Source organism: Galdieria sulphuraria, assembly GCF_000341285.1.
Source record: "Galdieria sulphuraria unplaced genomic scaffold scaf_30, whole genome shotgun sequence".
In the NCBI taxonomy this organism is placed as follows: domain Eukaryota; phylum Rhodophyta; class Bangiophyceae; order Galdieriales; family Galdieriaceae; genus Galdieria; species Galdieria sulphuraria.
In genome coordinates this window covers 107,933-127,263 of record NW_005178445.1, presented here as the reverse complement: position 1 = coordinate 127,263, position 19,331 = coordinate 107,933, and the positions used below count along the sequence as shown (strand labels likewise).

The 19,331-nt window shown below is 39.0% G+C and overlaps 7 protein-coding genes across 8 annotated transcripts; 6 read left to right on the top strand and 1 right to left on the bottom strand.

Annotated features, from left to right (window-relative positions):
- The first annotated feature begins 43 nt into the window (after positions 1-43).
- Positions 44-655, top strand: Gasu_36690 (LYR motif-containing protein 1). Its single transcript, XM_005705396.1, has 2 exons — positions 44-172; positions 229-655. Exons 1-2 carry the CDS (start codon positions 88-90, stop codon positions 594-596), a joined length of 453 nt encoding a protein of 150 aa, XP_005705453.1. The 5' UTR covers positions 44-87; the 3' UTR covers positions 597-655.
- An 8-nt stretch (positions 656-663) lies between these two features.
- Positions 664-2,018, top strand: Gasu_36680 (protein disulfide-isomerase). Its single transcript, XM_005705395.1, has 4 exons — positions 664-903; positions 948-1,085; positions 1,135-1,779; positions 1,829-2,018. The coding sequence occupies exons 1-4, from the start codon at positions 704-706 to the stop codon at positions 1,992-1,994; spliced, it is 1,149 nt and encodes a 382-aa protein (XP_005705452.1). The 5' UTR covers positions 664-703; the 3' UTR covers positions 1,995-2,018.
- A 4-nt stretch (positions 2,019-2,022) lies between these two features.
- Positions 2,023-6,633, bottom strand: Gasu_36670 (uncharacterized protein). The gene is made up of 3 exons (XM_005705394.1): positions 6,549-6,633; positions 5,034-6,496; positions 2,023-4,981 (listed from the first exon to the last, which is right to left on the bottom strand). Exons 1-3 carry the CDS (start codon positions 6,615-6,617, stop codon positions 2,158-2,160), a joined length of 4,356 nt encoding a protein of 1,451 aa, XP_005705451.1. The 5' UTR covers positions 6,618-6,633; the 3' UTR covers positions 2,023-2,157.
- Positions 6,634-7,003: 370 nt separating this feature from the next.
- Gasu_36660 (uncharacterized protein) lies at positions 7,004-8,930 on the top strand. Its single transcript, XM_005705393.1, has one exon. The coding sequence runs from the start codon at positions 7,012-7,014 to the stop codon at positions 8,803-8,805; it is 1,794 nt and encodes a 597-aa protein (XP_005705450.1). The 5' UTR covers positions 7,004-7,011; the 3' UTR covers positions 8,806-8,930.
- A 3-nt stretch (positions 8,931-8,933) lies between these two features.
- Gasu_36650 (uncharacterized protein) lies at positions 8,934-10,338 on the top strand. The gene is made up of 2 exons (XM_005705392.1): positions 8,934-9,195; positions 9,244-10,338. The coding sequence occupies exons 1-2, from the start codon at positions 9,064-9,066 to the stop codon at positions 10,273-10,275; spliced, it is 1,164 nt and encodes a 387-aa protein (XP_005705449.1). The 5' UTR covers positions 8,934-9,063; the 3' UTR covers positions 10,276-10,338.
- A 35-nt stretch (positions 10,339-10,373) lies between these two features.
- Positions 10,374-17,988, top strand: Gasu_36640 (uncharacterized protein). The gene is made up of 36 exons (XM_005705391.1): positions 10,374-10,520; positions 10,589-10,683; positions 10,732-10,823; positions 10,874-11,397; positions 11,447-11,659; positions 11,715-11,891; positions 11,943-12,063; positions 12,120-12,366; positions 12,424-12,576; positions 12,625-12,868; positions 12,917-13,015; positions 13,066-13,262; positions 13,317-13,481; positions 13,527-13,810; positions 13,859-13,900; positions 13,954-14,078; positions 14,129-14,413; positions 14,460-14,573; positions 14,631-14,829; positions 14,886-15,007; positions 15,062-15,218; positions 15,272-15,437; positions 15,490-15,574; positions 15,625-15,783; positions 15,831-16,058; positions 16,105-16,249; positions 16,302-16,327; positions 16,373-16,612; positions 16,666-16,745; positions 16,797-17,049; positions 17,093-17,260; positions 17,314-17,478; positions 17,528-17,688; positions 17,744-17,831; positions 17,876-17,884; positions 17,917-17,988. Exons 1-36 carry the CDS (start codon positions 10,413-10,415, stop codon positions 17,956-17,958), a joined length of 5,778 nt encoding a protein of 1,925 aa, XP_005705448.1. The 5' UTR covers positions 10,374-10,412; the 3' UTR covers positions 17,959-17,988.
- Positions 17,989-17,993: 5 nt separating this feature from the next.
- On the top strand, positions 17,994-19,328 carry Gasu_36630 (hypothetical protein). 2 transcript variants are annotated; one of them, XM_005705389.1, is made up of 3 exons: positions 17,994-18,046; positions 18,097-18,348; positions 18,406-19,328. In XM_005705389.1, exons 2-3 carry the CDS (start codon positions 18,276-18,278, stop codon positions 19,302-19,304), a joined length of 972 nt encoding a protein of 323 aa, XP_005705446.1. In that variant the 5' UTR covers positions 17,994-18,046; positions 18,097-18,275; the 3' UTR covers positions 19,305-19,328. The 2 variants fall into 2 exon arrangements, with proteins under 2 accessions (XP_005705446.1, XP_005705447.1); XM_005705390.1 differs by having other exon boundaries at positions 17,994-19,328.
- Positions 19,329-19,331: the final 3 nt, after the last annotated feature.

Here is a 19,331-nt window from a genome sequence, read left to right as displayed (position 1 = left end):
TAAAACTTCAGAATTATCAGTATTAAGTGTATAATAGAGATATTGGGATTCAACAAATTTGATAATGAATTGACCATATTGTGGGTTATGAAAACGACTGTCATGTCCCAACAAAACCTGAAAAGACAAGTTTTACGACTTTATAGAGATATACTGCGCGTGGCAAAGAATTGTATGTTAAGGAGCTCTTGCCATCTTTGATTTCTTCCACTAAACTGCTTTGAATAGGGAAAGAACCTGAGGAAGCACAATATATAAGGGAAGAAGCAGATAGGCTATTTCACCAGAATAAGACTATCACAGGAAAGGAGGAAATAGAAGAAAAACTCTTTGAAGGAAGAACTCGCTTAGAGTTGGGAATTCATTATAAGATACCATATCCTAGACCATATCATGTGGTTCCAGGGGCAACAGGCAAAACGAGAGATATGATAAAGCCAGCCTATATGGCCTCTTATGATTGGGATTTATCGCATTCAGATATTACTAGAGAGGCAAAAAGGCCAAAGACAAGATTTGAGGAGGACTTTGACGAAGAAGACAACCCTCTTCAAGTTCGTCGAAAGCCAAGAGGTTATCAAGTTGGCACATCATAAACTTGTATGGTAGAAAAGGAATATATTTGCTTTATTGTATTAAACAAGTTTTCATCCGAAAGTAAATGAGAACGAGACTGTATTGAGTATTAGAAATCCTTTTCAGAATGGCAGAAACTTGTCAAACTTTTATTCAATACCATGCCTTAAAGTCGCTTTCTTTTCGTTTTTGGCTTTCTATTTCTGCATACATTTTGGTTTATTATGTTTACTTTGTACATTGTTTACCATATGATAACTATTCAAATGTTATTGAGCTAGATCAGCGTACTTTTGAAAAGGAAGTTTTAGGCTCTTCGGAGAACTGGTAGGAAATAGAAAGTATTTTTATGTAATCTGATGAAGCAACAGGCTAGTCGAGTTTTACGCTCCTTGGTGTGGTTATTGCAAGCAGCTAGAGCCGGTTTACAAAAAAGTTGCGAGTAGATTGAAGGACGCTGTAAGAGTTGGTGCTGTGAACGCAGAAAAGTATCCAAATCTTTCCCAAAGGTGACAGTTAAAGTTTTTATACAATACAATTCGCTGAGAATGTGTTTAGATACCAAGTTCGAGGTTTTCCAACAATTTTTTTGTTTCGTTTATCCAACAAAAAGAACAAAATACCTGTTGAGTATCAGGGAGACAGAACTAGCAAGTCTTTGTTAAGTTTTGTAGAAGAAAGAATTCCTTCGTTTGTTGCGCAAGTGAAGAGTGCTGGAATAGAACCTTTCTTGAGAAATGAACCGGAACTTCCTCACGTATTGTTGGCAACCATGAGGAAGGCACCCTCTGTGCTATTGAAAGCATTGTCTTCAACTTATGCAGAATCTATTATTTTCGGAATTATTCACAAGGATGACATAGATTCAGAGCTCATGAAACTATATGGTATTGAGAAGTATCCTGTACTGTTAGGATTTCAGCCCAATAGCAAGGCAACTAGTCTTCCAGATACTTTTCATTTAGAACATATGCAAAGAAAGGATATTCATGGATTTCTGAAACAAGTTTTAAGCAAAGCCAAGTTGAATTCATCAGCAACCTCCTCGGATGATATGAAGAACGTTTCGAATAAGTTTGGAGTCGATAACTGGAATAAAATCGTATCAGACTGTCTTGCACACAAAGAGAAGATATGTATTCTTTTCATTTTCTGTGCTAATGACGAATTTGCTCTGCTCTTTTGGAAGAATTTGACTTCAAGGTAGGTGACTTGGAAACAATAGACTATTAACTTGACTGTCCTAACAAAGATACCGAGACTCCATATTCCAATTTTCTTCAATTACTTGGGAACATTGTCCTAAACGTTGGCTTGAAGAATTTGGTACGGACTCGAGTGTTTGTTTCAACTCAACTCTGGTAGCATGGAAAATGAGGTGCGTTATTCTGTTGTTGCTGAACGTGCTTTCTTTGTGACATCGATTTTTAGTAACATGAAATTTGCCAAATGTCCCAATGCAACCGATACATTACAAGTAGAAAACTTTATGGATAGACTTGTAGGTGGAGACATGCACTTTCACAAACTACCAACTGAAATTCTTCATCATTCCTCTCACGATGAAGTGTAAAAATACAGTCAACGCCTTTTATGGGCAGGACATCTTGCAAACTTCATTGTTATCATATCTAAACCTTCTCCATGTGCACATTGCACATGCCAAGCTCTTGGGCAATAGATACACTTGATCATTGGACGGGAATCACCCGATTCTTCACAAACAACACAGTAATGTTGTGGGCAACGAAACCAATTTCCATCCGATGCAAGTCTGGCCAATGGTTCTTGTTGAGCGCAAGAGTTGTGATAGAAACGTCCACAACTTCCTAAGCTGCACTTTCTTAGAGGATCATTGACATCAGCAATATGTCCTGGTCTTCCACATGAGAAACAAATATGCTCACCACTAGTGCAGTTGTGGCATTGCCAAAGAGGTCTTTCATCAGAAGCATAAAGTTCAATAGACTCTATTGGTGGACGTTCACTTTCGTCTCCGGGAGCACACTCATAATGAAAAGTTTTCTGACAAGGGCCATCACAAGCAATCAAAGGATTACTTGCATCTTCCATAGGTAGCTCACATGCAAGACAATATGCTGATGACAAATCGATTCTCTTCCTCTTTACGACATTATAATTCGTATTGCGTCGATCATGAGACCTCGAACCTTCCATACGAAATGCAGATTTGCGGGCTGAAAAAGGTTCTCCTCTCATATTATTACGACCAAGACCCGAAATGCGCATTCCTGAGTTACTGGTTTCCTTCAAATGTGGCCTACATATAAGTGGATGGTAAATAAAACTCATTCCTTGTTGACTCAAAGGATAAAGTTCCCACGGACTGAGAAATCGAAATGATTCCATACTTGCATCAATAGGTTGAATCCAAGTCACCTCAATGCTCTCCCAAGGATCCCACTCTCCTGCTCTCTTTCGAAGTGAGCCAACACCTTCACCTCGACCATCTTCCTCTTCCAATGCAGAATGACTTCTCAGACTCCTCGCACGTGTCTCAACTCCTGCTTGAAACTGGCTAAAGTCATATGCTTGATCGTAGGGATCATAAAAATCATCGATGAACGCAAAAGACTCCGGATTGGTATCAACTGCAAGATCAAGACGATCCTCAGACACAGTCATGTATTCTATCCAGCCAGCGTTGTTTGAGTCATCTTGTCCTGATTCTTCAATCCCAACCAATGCATTCCACAACTTTTGAATTCTATCTTCTTCTTCTTCAAATGAAACTTCTGAAAGATTCTCTTCTCCTCCTGCATCCTTCTTCTCACTGTTATTCACAATCAATTCTTCTAAAGATTGATCTTCTCTTTCGTCCACAGTCATTGGTTCATGACCTTTAGGTGATCCTTCCAAGACTGTATCCAGTTGCATTGGTGACTCTTGTTCCATAAATGAACTATCCTGCGGTAAAAAGGTCATGCCGTTTGATATTTGATTCGTTGGAATAGCTAAATCACTCTTTCTCATGATCTCACTTCCTGGATAACCATTCGGAGCGATAACTAAGCTTTTAATGATAACTCCACGACGTGGAATCAACAGACCATCCTTAATAAAGAAGCTTTCAAATTCATCTCCTTCTGACCAACCCCTTTCCAAGGACTTCAAATAGATCCTTTCTTTCATCAAATAGTCGGGAAGAAATGCATCTGCTCGACAAAAACAGTCGAGCCTAAAAAATGACTCTTCACTCTCAGCGTCTTCCATCAATAAAAGTCGAACTACTTGAATGCAGAAGGAAGGTCCTCTGTAAAAACCAATATGCTCAACTATACCTCTCTGTACGGATTTGAGAGGTGCAATATCTTCGATATGAAGTTCGGAAAATGGCAAAAGTTTCTCATAGTAATGAGAAAGATGACCTGTCCGACAGTATATAAGAGGATCACCTCTATTGAAAGCTACGAATTCTACTAGATCAATTTCGCCATGATATCCTTCATTTCTTTTGGGAAGTAATAGATCCTTTCTTAGTTTCGAATAATGACTCTGAGAAATTTCTTGCGCCTTACATTCTCGGCAAAGAGGAATCAAAATATTCGAAAAAAAGGAGCGAATAGCAATGAATAATTGGGTTGGATTCTTAGCTTCTTGTGTCGACCGCCGGACGTGTCTCGCTTGTTCTTCTGACCATGATACAGGAATACCAAAGAAATGCAAGAGCTCTTGTGATCCTGAAGGACTGGCAAGCATGTCATAGCACATAATATCGTAAAACTCGATCAGGCACTGCTTTAATTGTTCAACCGAGATGGCTTCTTCGACATCTTGAAGCCAATATTCTCTTTCTTCTTTCGAACGAAAGCCCAGATATTCGGTCTTCTGTCTCAACCAAAAAGGCAACTTCGGTTCAGCGAACAATAAAGCCTTCTGAATGAGAAGATGAGACTTTGGGAGATATTGTCCTTCTATATTCGTACGTAAAAAATATTCTTCTTCCGAGTTGTCAGAATTCAAATTTCCAAATACCCTATCTGAAAAATCATAACCTTCATTGATTTGCTTCTCGGCACTCATTGGCTTCCATTCTCGCAATGCTACGTTTTGCAAATTGGCAACAAGTTTCTCCTCAATAGCGCTCTTATTGTCAAGACTCTCTAAAAGCTCAATAATTTCATCTCTAGTCTCAGCAACAAACCATTCAGACTCTTCACCACCCACAGGATGTTCCAAACAACTAAAAATTGCTAAAGAGGTACCTCGTCCCAAAATATAATACAAAGCTCCTTCTCTATCTCTTCCAGCACATACCCCGCGAATTCGGAAAGGAACGGAATCCACTCTTTCTAAAACTGTCTCTTTTTTCGCTAACTCTTGAGCCTTCTGATTGGTCTCATGAATATTTCCATTTTCATGGTTTACTTCATTCTCTTGTTCTCTAGAAGAACGTGTCATCATTAGAAGAAGAAGACTCATCATCTTCCAAAGACTCATAGTCACTGTCGTAAAAAACATTGCCACTGGTTTCTGGTTCATAACCTGTGGCCTCATTAATTTTGTCTCGAAAGGCTTCCGTCTCAACAACTGCGTCCACCAAACGTTCGACTATAACTAAGCGAGTATCTTGTGATAGCTCCACAAAGTCCACTCTGCTCATAGTTTCTAGAATTGACGTAAACTCGTCGTCATTCTCTAGAAACGTTTTTCCTGTAGGGCGTTTCAAGAAATAATCACGCATGAACTCTTGCCAAGTCAACCAATCAACCGAGTCTCTTCTCGCTTCCATTCCTGATGCCGCCATGAGAAACCGTATTAAGCATGCAATTAGTTCACCAAAGACATCGTACTTCCAAGGTTCTAATACTGCCCTTCCAACAGTTCTCCAATCCAAAACCAAATTAGGTACCTTGCTACTCAAACAAAGTTCATCGAAATAAGAATCTTCACTCAGAACATGAAGAAGTTCTACAAGAGTCAGTATAACTGATAGACATTCCTTTCCGTTCCAATCAGAAAGCTTCACTTGATGACCTCTTCTTGGTTTTGGATATTTGCCAAATTCTATTGTGGGTAACGGAGCTGAATCAATCTCTTGTTTCGCAGTATTGATGAATGATCGTTTTCTTCTCGTTCGCCAACTTGGGTGCGAACCATTAGCCGAATCTGTGTCTTGAATTATTTGTTTTTTCGAATGAGACGTACTAGTATGAGCGTCAAAGTGAACATCTTCAGGTTCCTTCTCCCTCCTTCTTGTTAAACGTGGTGAAGGAGAATACTCCTCGACATGACTTGAGAGAGATTCCTCTGAAGCTCTTTTTCTCTTCTGTTCCGACTGAACAACAGTTTTGGGCTTTTCTGTCTTTTCCGAGAAAGCTATGGGATTTTTCAGGTATTGCACAAACTCGGTTTGTAGTAACAAAGAATCTCCCAAAGACTCGAGTTGGTCACGTACAAAATTTAACAAATCAGAGTTATTCAATAGATATTCCAAAGAAAGTTCTCTACTTTGGAGAGCTTTGGCAACTCTCTTAACAGAAGCATGTTTTCCTTCTCTAATGAACGCTCCAATAATATCCACAACTGCACAGCAATACAAGAATTTACGTTCTGCCTGTTCAAAAAAAGGTTCGTAGCCTGGAGCTGGCCTGTGCAATCTATACCATTTATCCGTAGTTTGTATCCACAGTGCTGGATAAGCCCCATATTCGACGCACCAGTCTGTGACTTTCGCCAGTCTCACACGAAGTTTCGGCAACTTCAAAGGGGGAGTTTCCCCGTTGGAAGTTGTTCCTTCGTTCGCAACTTTACTTTCGATAGCCGGAGGTAAAAGATATCCCGTTGCTTGAAGCGCTGGCCTTTTCTTAGGGGGTTGGTCCAATAAATCCAACGGAACCAAGTTTCCTTTAGTATCTCTCAGTGTGAACAAATCCAGTTCCCGCAATATTTCACCATCCTAGTGGAGTTTAACAAAACTGCTTTTGTCCACTTGAAAGAAGAATGATTACCTCGTATACTACGTCGTACTCTTTGCCAACACTCTCTTCTTCGACGGCCCTTTCGGTTCGAGGTGGCATGTTCGGTAACTAGCTTGAACTGTCAAGGTTTCCGATTGCGAAGAAAGGGGAAATAGAAAAAAGGCAGTAAACAGTCGTTTTGGGCAAGAAGCTTGGTTGTCACGCTTTCTCGACGAGAAGGCAACCTCAAACCCAAATAAGTTGTAAAGGGGCGAGTTTGGTGGCTGAAGCTGTTTTGGGGCGCTGGTCAGCTTTCCCATCGGGGTGGTGGTGATTGGTCGCTTCATTTCGAAGCCTTCATTCCTTAGTCCAGAGGGAGGGCTGGATTCTTCGAATGAGCGCCTTTTAAAATCCATTTATCTCGTTGTTGTTAAAATGCTCGTTTCTCTGGGCTCTGACAGAAGCAACTTTTCTTGAAAATATTCCATTCGATTGCAAAATAGGCTTCTTTATTATGGAACAACAAATGTCAAGAAGATTCTTGGCAGAAACTAAAAGGTCATGGCGAGAAAAGTTAGAGAGACACAGGGCGAAGAAACCCTTCGCAACAAGGTTTGAACAACTGCCTGAAAAGGATAAGGAAATACTAAGAAGATGGAATTTGAAGCCATTAGAACAAATCTCAGAAACAGAGCTTAAGAGACGCACCAGGTCCGAGCTGCATACGTATTGTAGTATTTATGGGATTCCCCGTGAAAGAAGTGATATAGTCATAGAAGAGCTTATGCAAAGAAAAAAATTCTTTCTCCTAGAGAAACAAATAGAAGAAACGCAGCAACAAGGAGAGTATGAAGTTTCACCTGAAACAGAAGAAGCCGACTGGAAACTGCTGGCATTTCATTCGCCTTTCGAAATTTCTCTTCATGCAAGCCAAAACAAAAGGCTTGGAACACAACTATGTACCGATCTTAGTGGAATAGCATGTCTTGCGTTTGAACTTTTGCAAACAGGAAGAGACAACGTTCTTTCTTGCCTTCTTCCGTTGCTCTTACGGAGAGTCAAGACCTCTTCAAAAAGAAATGGGTTTCATAGGGAGTTAACTGCATTAAGCTGCAAAGCTTTGTTTTACAATCAGTCTTATGAACTTGTACGCCTACTCTCGAGGCTCTTTCAGTTCGACAGCATCGAGAAAACTTTTTCTTTACAAGATTTGGGAAAAGTTCCAAGCTCTTTGGTATTGTACAATAAGCGTTCACTATTAGAATTGGAACAAGGAAAAGTGGCTGCACTGAATCAACTTGTCTTTCTTCGTTGGTATTTGAGAGACTACCTTTCAGCCATTAGTGATATCTCTGGTCACATTCAACAGTTTCCTTATGCGAAATATCCTGTATTTTACATTTTACTTGCTGCTTTCTTCTGTCTTGAAGCTTACAGAGAGTTGGGTTTGGATAATGAGCTGACGATAAAGACCGATATTCGAGGTGATGGAGATCCTGCTCTTAATATAGGTTTAGGTTATGTCTTTCCATTCAATTTTCTTCACAGTTGGAGCTGTTTGCCAGATTTTATCAAGGACTCATCCGCAGAAAAGGATTTTGCATTAGAATACTTTGAAAAGGCACTGAATTGTTTAGAGTATTGTAAAGAATATGAAGCGGCACCTAATGTTTTTGTCATTTTGAAGTCTATTGTTTTGGCATACTGTAGACGTGTTGATGAAGCAGTTTTCTGCATGGAAGAATTTATTAAAGAGGAAGGAAGCTTCGACTCTTATCTGCTAGAAAACTATCTTTTATGTCTTGAAGCATATCAAGCAATACTTTTTTCGGCAGATGCACCAGCAGAGGAGTCTGTTTTGAGAAAACGAGTCCTTACGGCACAACATCTTTTATTAGAGGTCAATCCCTTTTCAGATGTAGCACTTGGATGTCTTTCAATCGGTTTGGAAAAGCGTCTTTCCACAGTCCAAGAGTTACTTATTGCAGTGGCTCATCATTTGGATTGTTTAGGGAATATGTCAAGCGATTTCCTATTTTATTTTGACTTTTGGAAAAACTCTTTCCGGCATGCTTGGCGCAGGTTTGCAGAATTGTTGCGTTTATGTGAAGCTCCTGAAGTTGAGTCAGTATGGAAGGAACGACAGCGATGTTTGTGGTGGCCTGGTCGTTTCTTCTCTTATCGAAGCTTGAAAGAAGATGGGGAATATTACCCTGACGTGATTCCATACAAGACTTTCTGTGTCCGAAAGTTGATTGGAGTACCGTCGGAATATGAACTGTTCCAAGAGAGAAGTCGTGACCGATGATTGCATCGGATCGAGTGGTATAGCTTGAAACAAGAGTTCTGTCGTCCCATTTCAACGGGGTTTTTTGTAGATAAGACCGTAAGGAGTTTGTCGCTTTATTAAACTATAAAAAGTATTCGCTAAGTTTTAGGAAATCTCCATTTTGTAATAAACATACAAATAACTCTCAGACTGCCCAACTTTTGTGAAAGATGTGAAAATCGCTTGTCCAATACGATATACACGGCCTCTTTGTTTTCATTTTCTCAAAAGGAGACTATGTTTATCTGTGTCAACTGGAGTTGCTTAAAAGTTCCTTTCGAAAGCAAGCCATTTAGTGTTCACCCTTTTGCAAAACCTGCGAACTTTTGTCGATGTCTCTGTAGAAACCAACCGAAACACGTTCTTCAAGTATGATTGCTAGTCTCTTTTGCCAAACTTGCTCATTTTTATTGCAAGGTTTTAATGCAGAGTTCAGAAAGCGACAGTCAATCTTCCTTCAGAGTTGCAGTCACGAAACCTCAACGGAGAAGACCAGAAAAAGAAATGAGGAGCGAGCAAATGCAGCCTACTATGGATCCTTCGGGAAACTGGAAGCCCAATCCTGTGCTTGTAGTTGCTGCTACTATAGCTTTAGCAGCAGCTGGAGGATATTTAGGATTGAAGAAGCTATTGAAGAGACGTGATAGTCTTATTGAAAGATGTGGGATGGAAATGGTACGTTATGGTTCTACAGAGTTGGAGCTTGTGGATATTGCAGAGGAATACAAGAGCAAGTGGGAATTGATATTTAGTAGAGTTGATTTGTATGAAAATTTTCTGGTGACACTATTGAAAGAACGAGCTTTATCTTTCCAACTGATAGAAGATTCTTATACAGTTTACAAGACGCTAGGTTTGTCACATAAGCAACTATTGATGGCATATAATCGAGCAGCAAAACGTCTTCGAGAAAGACCTTCAGCACTTGATAAGCTTTTGTTTGTCTCGGAACGTCTTTTACCCGAACAATTTCAGTCCAAACTTGAAATAATGCAACTGTTTCCCTATCCGAAAGAGACAGTTCGTGACCTTCAGCGCAGCCTAGCCGAAACTTGTTTTTTGCAGTTGTTAAAGAGTGAAGGTCGGGACAAGGATTTTTCTCCAATAGAGAAGGCTAGGTTTTTGGGTCTTTCCGAAGAACAAGCACAGTCTCTGTATGATCAGTATTTACTGGAAGAAGTACAACGAAGAGACTATGAAAGAGCAACTTCAGAGAAAAAGGCGAGTGTCGAAGAGACCTCAACGTCAACATTTAGTGAACAGTCAGTGTCATGTTCGAAGCCTTCTGCAAGTGTTGCACATGCGTATCAGTGTCAGAATTGTGGATACACAATATTTCCGGCAGCAGGTCGAGAGTTTAAGTTCTTTGGCGATTCCTTTGTCTGTCCGCAGTGCAAGTCACCCAAAAGTCAGTTCGTAGACATTTCGAACGAAGATGAGGATGAGTGAACTAAAAAATAAAAATCGATACTTTACGCTCCAAAAGAGCTTAATGAGAATCTCAAGTGGAATCGATTTCTTCTTTTGTGGAAAAGGGGAACATTTTCTCTGGTGTGCTCATTGGAAGAGTTCTTATTTAGGACAGAATGAGCATCACTCTAAAGCCTTTCGAGCTTACTATTACCATCCTAAAAGTTTCAGGCTTAATTGTACCTCAAGCTCGAAATGTAAAAATAGAATGGGTAGACGATAAGGTATAGGGGAAGCAACTGGTTTTTCAAAGTCAAGTTATTCACTCCTGTTATTCCACTCTCTTCTTCAGGGTGTTGTTGAAAGGACAGGATATAGAAGAGTAGAAAGTGATGGGACCGTCGAGTTCCTTGGAGTAAAGTTATCCAGTAGTGTACCACTTCAATGGTAAGACGGTTCTCCTGGACCACAAAAATGAACTTAGCTTCTTGAAAGGGATGCACTTACCAACGAATATAAAAGCACCAAGATAACTTTGAATATTCGTGGATCAGAGAGAGTCAGAAAGATTTATGCCCTTCATAGACGTAAGAGATAACAGAGCTTGTTTTAGCATTCGCACTTATTGTTTAATAAGGTTCTGAATATGAGAAGGTTTTGCCTCTTGTAGATTACGATCCCCTCGTTGCTTCTAAATTGAGAGAAGAAGGATTCTTCGACTCTGAACCAGAAAATTCTGTCCAAGAGTCGACATCGTCTTCTCTGCAGAAGACTTCTTCCAGTGAAGAACAGACGTTAGGCAACAACCAGTTCACCGCTTGGCCTTCCGCCTTGATTGGAACTAGCGAAGATTCCGATTTTGTTATTGGGAAGGCGGAACTAGAAGCAACAATATTCTTAGATACTGAAAATACACACCGAGGAAACAGCATGGTTTGCCATAAGAAGTTGGAAATTTCAGTTTTAGGAGACTCTGGCATTCGAGTAGCTACGATATATACGGAGACTCGAGCTAGTTTTATTCCCGACACTAGTTTCTCATGTCGGGACTTATTTTCTACCATTCCAAATGGCGAGTATTTACTTCGTATAATGGTGCACGAAGTAAGAGATATGCTGAGTATGCATCGTCGAGGTGGTACAACCGACCCATACGTTCAGGTTGTTGTTGCATTGATTAGCTTTTCGATCTTATACTTACTATTCTCAGATAACAACGTTTGGCCAGACCTTGAGAACTCAACGAGCTTTAAATACTGTTAATGCAGTTTTTCATAGACTTTTATATTTCTCTGCGTATCTGAAGGGTTGGGAGTTGGAAAGAGAGGCTCTGAATGTTCAAGTTTTCGACTGGAATCGTATAAGGAAGAATGTGCTCATTGGAGTTCATGAGATGGATTTGAAATATATTTATGATCAACCGGTATGCATTATCAGTATTCTTGATATTGTTGACAGACTTATATTTTCAAAAAAAGAATCATAGAGTGAAAGAAAAATGGTTTCCATTGTATTCTTCATATGGAAAAAGGGTTGAGAAAATAACTCGGAGCTCTATTGGTCTTAGTACAGTGGGATATGTCAAACTTAGTATAACTCTTATACCACCAGGATCTGTCCCTGTGCACAGGAATGATTATTATGAATTTGAAGAAGTTGGTTTCCTATTCTGAAAGTGGTTTGTTGTTGACGATTTCTTTGTTTAGATGAGTGGTAGACAGTTGTTGAATAAGTTAGTATTGAGACGTCCTCCTCTTGTTCCAGAGCCTTGGAATCTGTTTATTTGTGTTTATCGAGCCGAAATGCTTCCGAGAATGGCTCCTAAAGGTATTACAAAATGATAGTCTTATGAGTGATTCTAAACATTTCATTCCTATCGATAGGAGAAGAAGATATCATTCGTGCTTTTGCCACATGTTTCTATGGAGGCTACAAGGCAGTTACAACTTCAACGAAAAAATCTCTAAAATCTATTGAGAAGGCAGGATTTGCATTGTCTGGCTCAGTTGTAAAACAACTGCAAAAAAATTTAACCAAAACAGCATCTCATGTTTTTCGAAATGCCACTTTTGGTTCTGTTAAAAGGAAGAAAGCTCTCAAGAGAGGGCTTTTTCCTTCAAGAGGACGATGGTAAGTTTCCAATCATTCTTATAATTGACTGTACTGGTTAACTATATATGGGGATAGGGTGGAATGGAATGAGATGATTAGAGTGCCAGTAGCAATAGTGGATGGTGAAGTGTCCCAGGATTTGATCAAAGTAGAACTTTATCATACACGGGAGTCATTTTTGGGTATGAATTCTTCGGAAGGAGACCTGATAGGTTGGCTACAATTTCGGTAAGCTCGTTAAGAAATATGCAAATCAAGCGATTAGATTTTCTTTAGATTTTCAGACATCCTGGCTCATCGTGAACGAGTGAAGGTTCACTATTTAACGTCTGAACCTGAAAAGGAAGATGATGAAAGTTTTAAGAAAGCGACTTTGTTTCTTCGTGAAAGGGAAAAACGAGAAGCAGAGCCACCACATTTTTATGAAAGATTGTTATCCGTGGAAAATCAAGTGAATAAGTTGTTGTTTGGAAGAGATAATACAAGTGACGAGAATCTTGAAAATGAGTTTATAGAAAGAGTAAGTTCCTAATGACTCTGTACTCTATAAGATACAATCTTCAGTTAGGTTTATCAACTAGAACCTAGATGGTATAATCTTTATGGTCCTAGTAGAGGTCCCACAGACTATGGAAAGAAGAATGCTTCCTTCCGAGGTCGAGCTTTGGTATGTTTCTTATATTTGAAAATGAAACTGTTTTTCAAACTTTTATTAAGATCAGTATACATACTTCACGCTCTCTGGGAACTTTACCACCTGCAAGATTGTACATTCCTCCAGAACTATGCATAGAGCCTGATACTTCAAGATATCAGTTGGACTATAGCATATATCAAGTCTGTGAAGTTCCGTTGGAATCTGAACATTATTTAGTATCGTTTGATGTTCAGTTAGGAACGTTCTGTTTTGGCGAGTAAGGAATGTTTTCGAGTATCTTGATGAAATTCTAAAAACCTTGATTGGAAAGACAAACTCCTCCTCAGCCAGTGAACCATCGATCAGTAATATGGGAAAACGGACAAGGGACCCACGGATCATTTTCCGATTTGGAGTTGCCTAGTCGTTTTTCTGATATTCCAGACTTATTCGTCAATTTGTATGCGCATCAAAAGCGTCATAATTCGACAAAGAAGTATGCATTCAACAAGAAAAGAATGTTTGAACTCAATATGGTTAGGACCCGCTTTGCATATTTGAGGTTATCGGCAAAGTATGTCCGCCAGTGTACGCGTTATCCACGTTGGCTTCTTTTGGACACAGCAGCAAGTAGCCTCTTCAGTTTCTACGAAGTTCCTGGAAATTTATTATTATCTCTCTCATTGACTGCAACAGAAGATCGTGTTTCCTCTATGACTGTAGAGTCTTCTTCTCAAAGTGTTAGTTTTCATCCATCTGACACAATGCTTCCCATGAATTCCTTTGAGTTTATTCTTCGATGTTATATTTTAGAAGGAAGAAATTGTAAGTGGTTAAAAAGTGAATTTTACTTTTCTTATTATCTTTCCTTAGTGCCTGCAGCAGATGAAGGAGGTTTAGCGAACCCATTTTTTGGTAATGTTATTCTTCAATGTGTCGTTGATGTACTGATCGACGTGCTATTCCAGTCGTTCGTTGTGGAGAATATTCAGCGCAATCGAATACAATTTGTTATGGAACATTGTTTCCACAATGGTTCGAATGTGTAACTTTGCAAATACCCGTTACTGCAACTCGCATGTTGTCAGACATTGTAAGTATAGGTTTTGAAGTGTATCAGGATAACTAAGATGCGGTATTCAGTTTGTTATGGTATATGAACATTCCAGAGCGAAAAAGAAAAAGTTGGAACAGTCTCCATTGCAACCATCAAAATGTCTTGGTCGAGTCGTCATATCGGGAGCACAAGTAAAACGATCACAGCCAACACTTCCTATCGGAAAGTGGTATCCTTTGTTTCAAGTAAATCCAGAAATAATGGCTGGAGAGATATTAGCTGAATTTCATTTACTGCCAAAAGAACAAGAAGAATCGTTACCAGTGCTTAATTTAGAACCCAGGAGATTTCGTGCATGCCTGAAACTCTCAGTAAGAATTGTAGTTGAAATAGGGCATTAGAACTAAGTTTTTGTAGATCATTGGAGCCCTCGATGTAGAATATAAGAACAAGACTGTACGAAAGGCTTCTGTTTCCTTGAGACTACAAAGTGGAAGTCAAGACCAACATTATGAAACCTCACCTCAACCGGTTCGTATTTATTCCAATCAACTCTTAAGAATGTTCTGTTTTTTGATTGTAGTTTAGACGAATTTTTGCCTTAATGGTGACTCTTTTGATGTTTTCTTCCGAGATGTCATATTCTTGCCACTCGAGCTTCCTGAACAAGATGTGGTTCTAACTCCAACAATGCAAATTCAGGTATTCGACCATGAGAGAGGTGAAGTAGTTGGCACTTGCGACTTAGCATTGGATGATTATGAAGCAGTCTTTTTACAAAAACTTCGTAAGAAAATTCTTATATATCCTAGTTCTGAAGTGTATTCATTGATAATTGAAAAGGAGCTTCGGAGTCTACCCAAACTCGTTTGAACAGTTTTTTACAATCATCTTATTTTCGAAGACTATCTAGCAAATATTTCATGAGTAGCATTGATGCTGAAAATGCCTCAATTCTCTCCGAGGTAAAACTAGAAGCACTTTCAATATTCATTCTTTGTTACTGACGTGAAGATTAGTTACTTTCAGATGAATCATGTGGAGTCGACTTTGCTTCAACTTTGGAAAGTGTCCATCAGGAATGTGGGCGTTCGGCACAACATGGGAACTCGGTTCCTCGTGGCCATTTTATATCCATTTCACATCCCAAATATGATATGTTACAAATAGGAGATGGTCGATTACTCATTCAATGCTATTGTTTCTGATCAACTCATCGTTTTATATAGGAAGGGAAGAACTACAAGACATTGTGGAAGAATCTGTGATAGTAGGAGGAAGCGAAGATGTTAGACGTCGAGCACTGTTTATTAGACAAGTATTCAATACATTTCAGTCTTTGGTGGAAGGACTACAAATTATTGTTACTCTGCTGAAAGATATTGTTGTGGAATAGTAGGTTATGTTGATTGACTCTAAATTTTTATTTGATTGACGATGAAAATAGTGTTCCGGATCTTGCTTTGAGACTTCATATTGAAGAAGAAAAGTTGCCAAGTTTTTTCTATCCTGATTCTTCAGAGTTAAATCAGGTAAGTGCCGTTTGATATGGAGTAATTATGTATTGAAATTCTGTATTCAGGTAGGAAATTTAGGTAGTTCTCTTCATTGTAGAATCCGTCGTGGCTTTTGTCCTGTTGAACTTGAAGAAGATTTTTGTCATGCAAGATATGCAGAACTTTTTCTTACTCGAGGTCGTTTGACGGATATTTATCATGAAGAGATAATAAAAGCGACAGAGGTAAGATGATGATTATCTTGAAAATAACTGTTATTCATTATCTTTAGGAGAATTTTGAAGATTCCTTTCTAACAAAAGAACAAAAGAAAGCTATTGGTATCGTATCCAAGAGTGCCAAAGGAGCTGTGCAAACGACCGTAAAGCATGCAAAGAAACCCATGTCAATAGCAAGGAATGTGAAAGACTTCAACAAGGACAAGTTATTTAATGGCAATGCTGGCTATCTAGGAAAGAATATACAACCTATTTACGGTAGACTCAAATTGGAAGCTGAGGTAAATGAAATGTTCTATTTGTTGCCATTTTTTTATTTTCGTATAGATTTTAAGTCATCAAGTGCTGGAAGACGATGTAGAGTCAAAGCGACAAAGGGAAGGAGAGACAATACGCTGGAAAGAAATCTATCGAGAACAGAATGTAGTAGTTCGTTTATATGTCTTACATGGTTGGAACTTGAGATGTTCTGGCAAGTATTGAAACTCATGTTTTGAAATTTTACTAATCATTATCTATAATAGAGGGTTACGCGAATGCTTATTTAAAGGTAACTTGAAAGAGATTGAAATGAAGTATGTTAAGACTCTCTTAGGTTTCTTGCAGCCACTCTGAAGAAAGGGTGTATTCCACAAAGAGTCATCCAGTTTCAGGAACATTGCATCCAAAATTCTTTGATACATTTCAGTTTAAATGTAAAGTACCCTATTCTATACTAAGAATTAAAGTGAAGAACTACCGAGCACCCGAGTTTGATATTCCACTTGCTGGTGGATTCGGTTTAAAGGAAAGTTGGAACTTGGGTGTCTTTTCTCATAAGCGTCTTGCATATTCAGTACGTATCTATTTCATCTTTTGTGATTTTATTCATTCGGAAACTATATCTAGGTGAATGTTGACACGAAGAGAATTCCAGGACTTCGCAAATCTGAATTTATTGGTGAAACCTATATTGACTTGTCACATAGGTACTGAGTCCAATTGGAAGCTATTTATTATTGATGTTGTGGTTTGTTTAGATGGTATAACCCGGCATGGAGACTCCTAGCCAGAAAACCAGTCGAAATACGTTCCTTGTGGAATCCTAACTCAACTACTCCCACTGGTCGTTTGGAATGTTTTGTAGATATTCTAACAGAAGATGCTGCGAGACACATGGTTCCAGAAAATATTATGCCAGAGCCTCCTAAACAGTTTGAAGTTCGTTTAGTGATATGGGGAGTACAAGGATGTTTTTTACCCATCTCCAAAGCGCAACAAGTGAACAACGAGGTAGATATATAGTTATTTTGTTTCGTTATTCTGACTTTTGTAGATGCCTACTCCTGACTTGAGTGTTAGTGCAGAGTTTGGTTTAGATCATAGTACATCTTTACACACCGATGTTCACCCTCGAAGTGATGATGGATGTGGTGAGTTTAATTACCGTATGGTTTGGACAACAGGATTTCCTGAAGAAACTTCCTATCGACTTCGAATGACTGTAAGTGGTTTTATTGAAGACTAATATGAGTTGTGTGAATTGACTTTGATTAGATATGGGATGTATCCTCAGCTTCGACAGGTTCCATTACCGATGGTACTTTTATAGCTGAATGTCAGTTGAATATAGAGCCTTTGTTAAAGGAAGCACTTGTCACTGGCCGCATTGTCTCAAGGAAACCTCAGTGGCTAAGGTTCACACATCCCAATTATCCACAGGTAAGTAAGATGAAAAATGTTTATAATATAAGAGCAAACAAATGCTTAGTTAAATGCACATGCGAAATTATCCCTCGATGTATTGGAGGAGCACGATGCTAAGCTTTATCCAGTTGGCAGAGGAAGACAAGAACCCAATCAATATCCATTTTTACCTCCGCCTTTCCGTCCTGTATTCTTGAATCCTCTCAATCCTATGCCATTTGTCTGGTATTTGAGGTTTTTTATCTTACTGGAACAGTAGTGAACTAAGCTGATGCCACAGGTATCAAGTGTATAAATATATCTATTATTACTTCTGGACTGTAGTAAGCTATTTGGCAATGACACCTCTTGCTCTTTTGGGTTTCAAAGTATGTCGATTTTTTAGTGTTGTTCCATATCATATATTCTGTAGGTCTTGGCAGTATTACCATTTTGGATGTTTTTAATGGCAAGTCTTGTTGGTATCTTTGTCTATCGACAACTTGGCAAATTTGAAGAAATGGAACATCCTGTCGTACAAGATGATGATGATGAGGACACAGGAGAAAGCAAATAGCTTTGAAGAATATTTGTTAAAATAGAGGTAAGCTCTCTTTTGAAGTTTCAGTGTACGATACACAAATATTCAGATAGTTTGTTTGGATACTAATTGAATTGGTTTGAATTGATTGTGTCCTTTTGTGAGAAGCCAAAGATAGCTTTCAGCACAATGGACTCGTGAGGAGAATAAAAGAGAATGAAATGATTCTTGTCATTCTTTCACAATAGATGATGATCTTGATCCATTGGATAACGACTTATTTCCTGTTTTGATGAAAGGCGGTCCTTTTTTCCAAACCTCTGGTATTTTGTCTGTACCCTTTTGCACTCTTGTAAAGTGTCAANGTAAGAGAGTTTCCACTCAAAGGTTCGGCTTTCGTTTTATTATTCGCGGTTGTGTAGAATCAGATGGTGGATTATGGAAGCGAGGTGAAGAAGTGGATAGAAAAAGGAAGGAATGGATTCTACATCGTCGTGAATTACGAAATACTATAGTTGAAGAACAATGGAACCAACTGATATGGAAATTTGAACAAAGAGCACGAGCTACAGGACAAAGCGACTACTTTCAAGATGCTTCTGAGGATGGTTATTCTTTGGAAGATGTAGATGAAACACAGTTAGGCAAACGTGCTTCTTCTCCTTTATCCATAGCTCCGCCAGTTATTGAGACAGGTCTTTGCGTTGCTGCTGTTCGAACTTTGTTGTTTGTTTCAAGGGTTTCTCGTTGGAAAGACTTTTTCAGTGTTGCAGGACCCATCCCTATTGTGTATATTGCCTTACGTTGGGGTCCTCGATATAGTCGATTGGCTCTTTGTTTATTATTTTGTTTTTTTGTGCTTCGTCCTGGACCTCTCTATTGTTTGCAGTACATGTTGACACAAGGACTTGCCGTTGGGGTTCTCACACATACTATGTGGTGCCAGTGGAATTGGTTGTTTTGCATCTTATCAAGTACTATTGCCTATTTGTTCGGAATCATGCTCGAAATTAGTTTAACTTCTTTTGTATTTGGTAAGAATACGTGGACATTGATTACTCAACAATCGGTGCAACTCTTCATCCGATTGTTTCCTTTTCTTCGTTCTCATTTGGACGCTTCATTGCTGGTGAAGATAGCCATATTGGTATTCCTCTTTGTTCATTCTTTAGTACATGTTATCTCCATTTATATTCCTTGCACTCTCTTTCTTTCAGCTGTTGCAGTTCGAATGAATTTGCTGTCAAGAAGACCCAGTTTACTACCAGGAATGCAAAAGTTGATTGACCAACTAGAGAAATCAAATGAACGTCGCTTTTAAACGAATAGAGTGAATAACCACATTTCT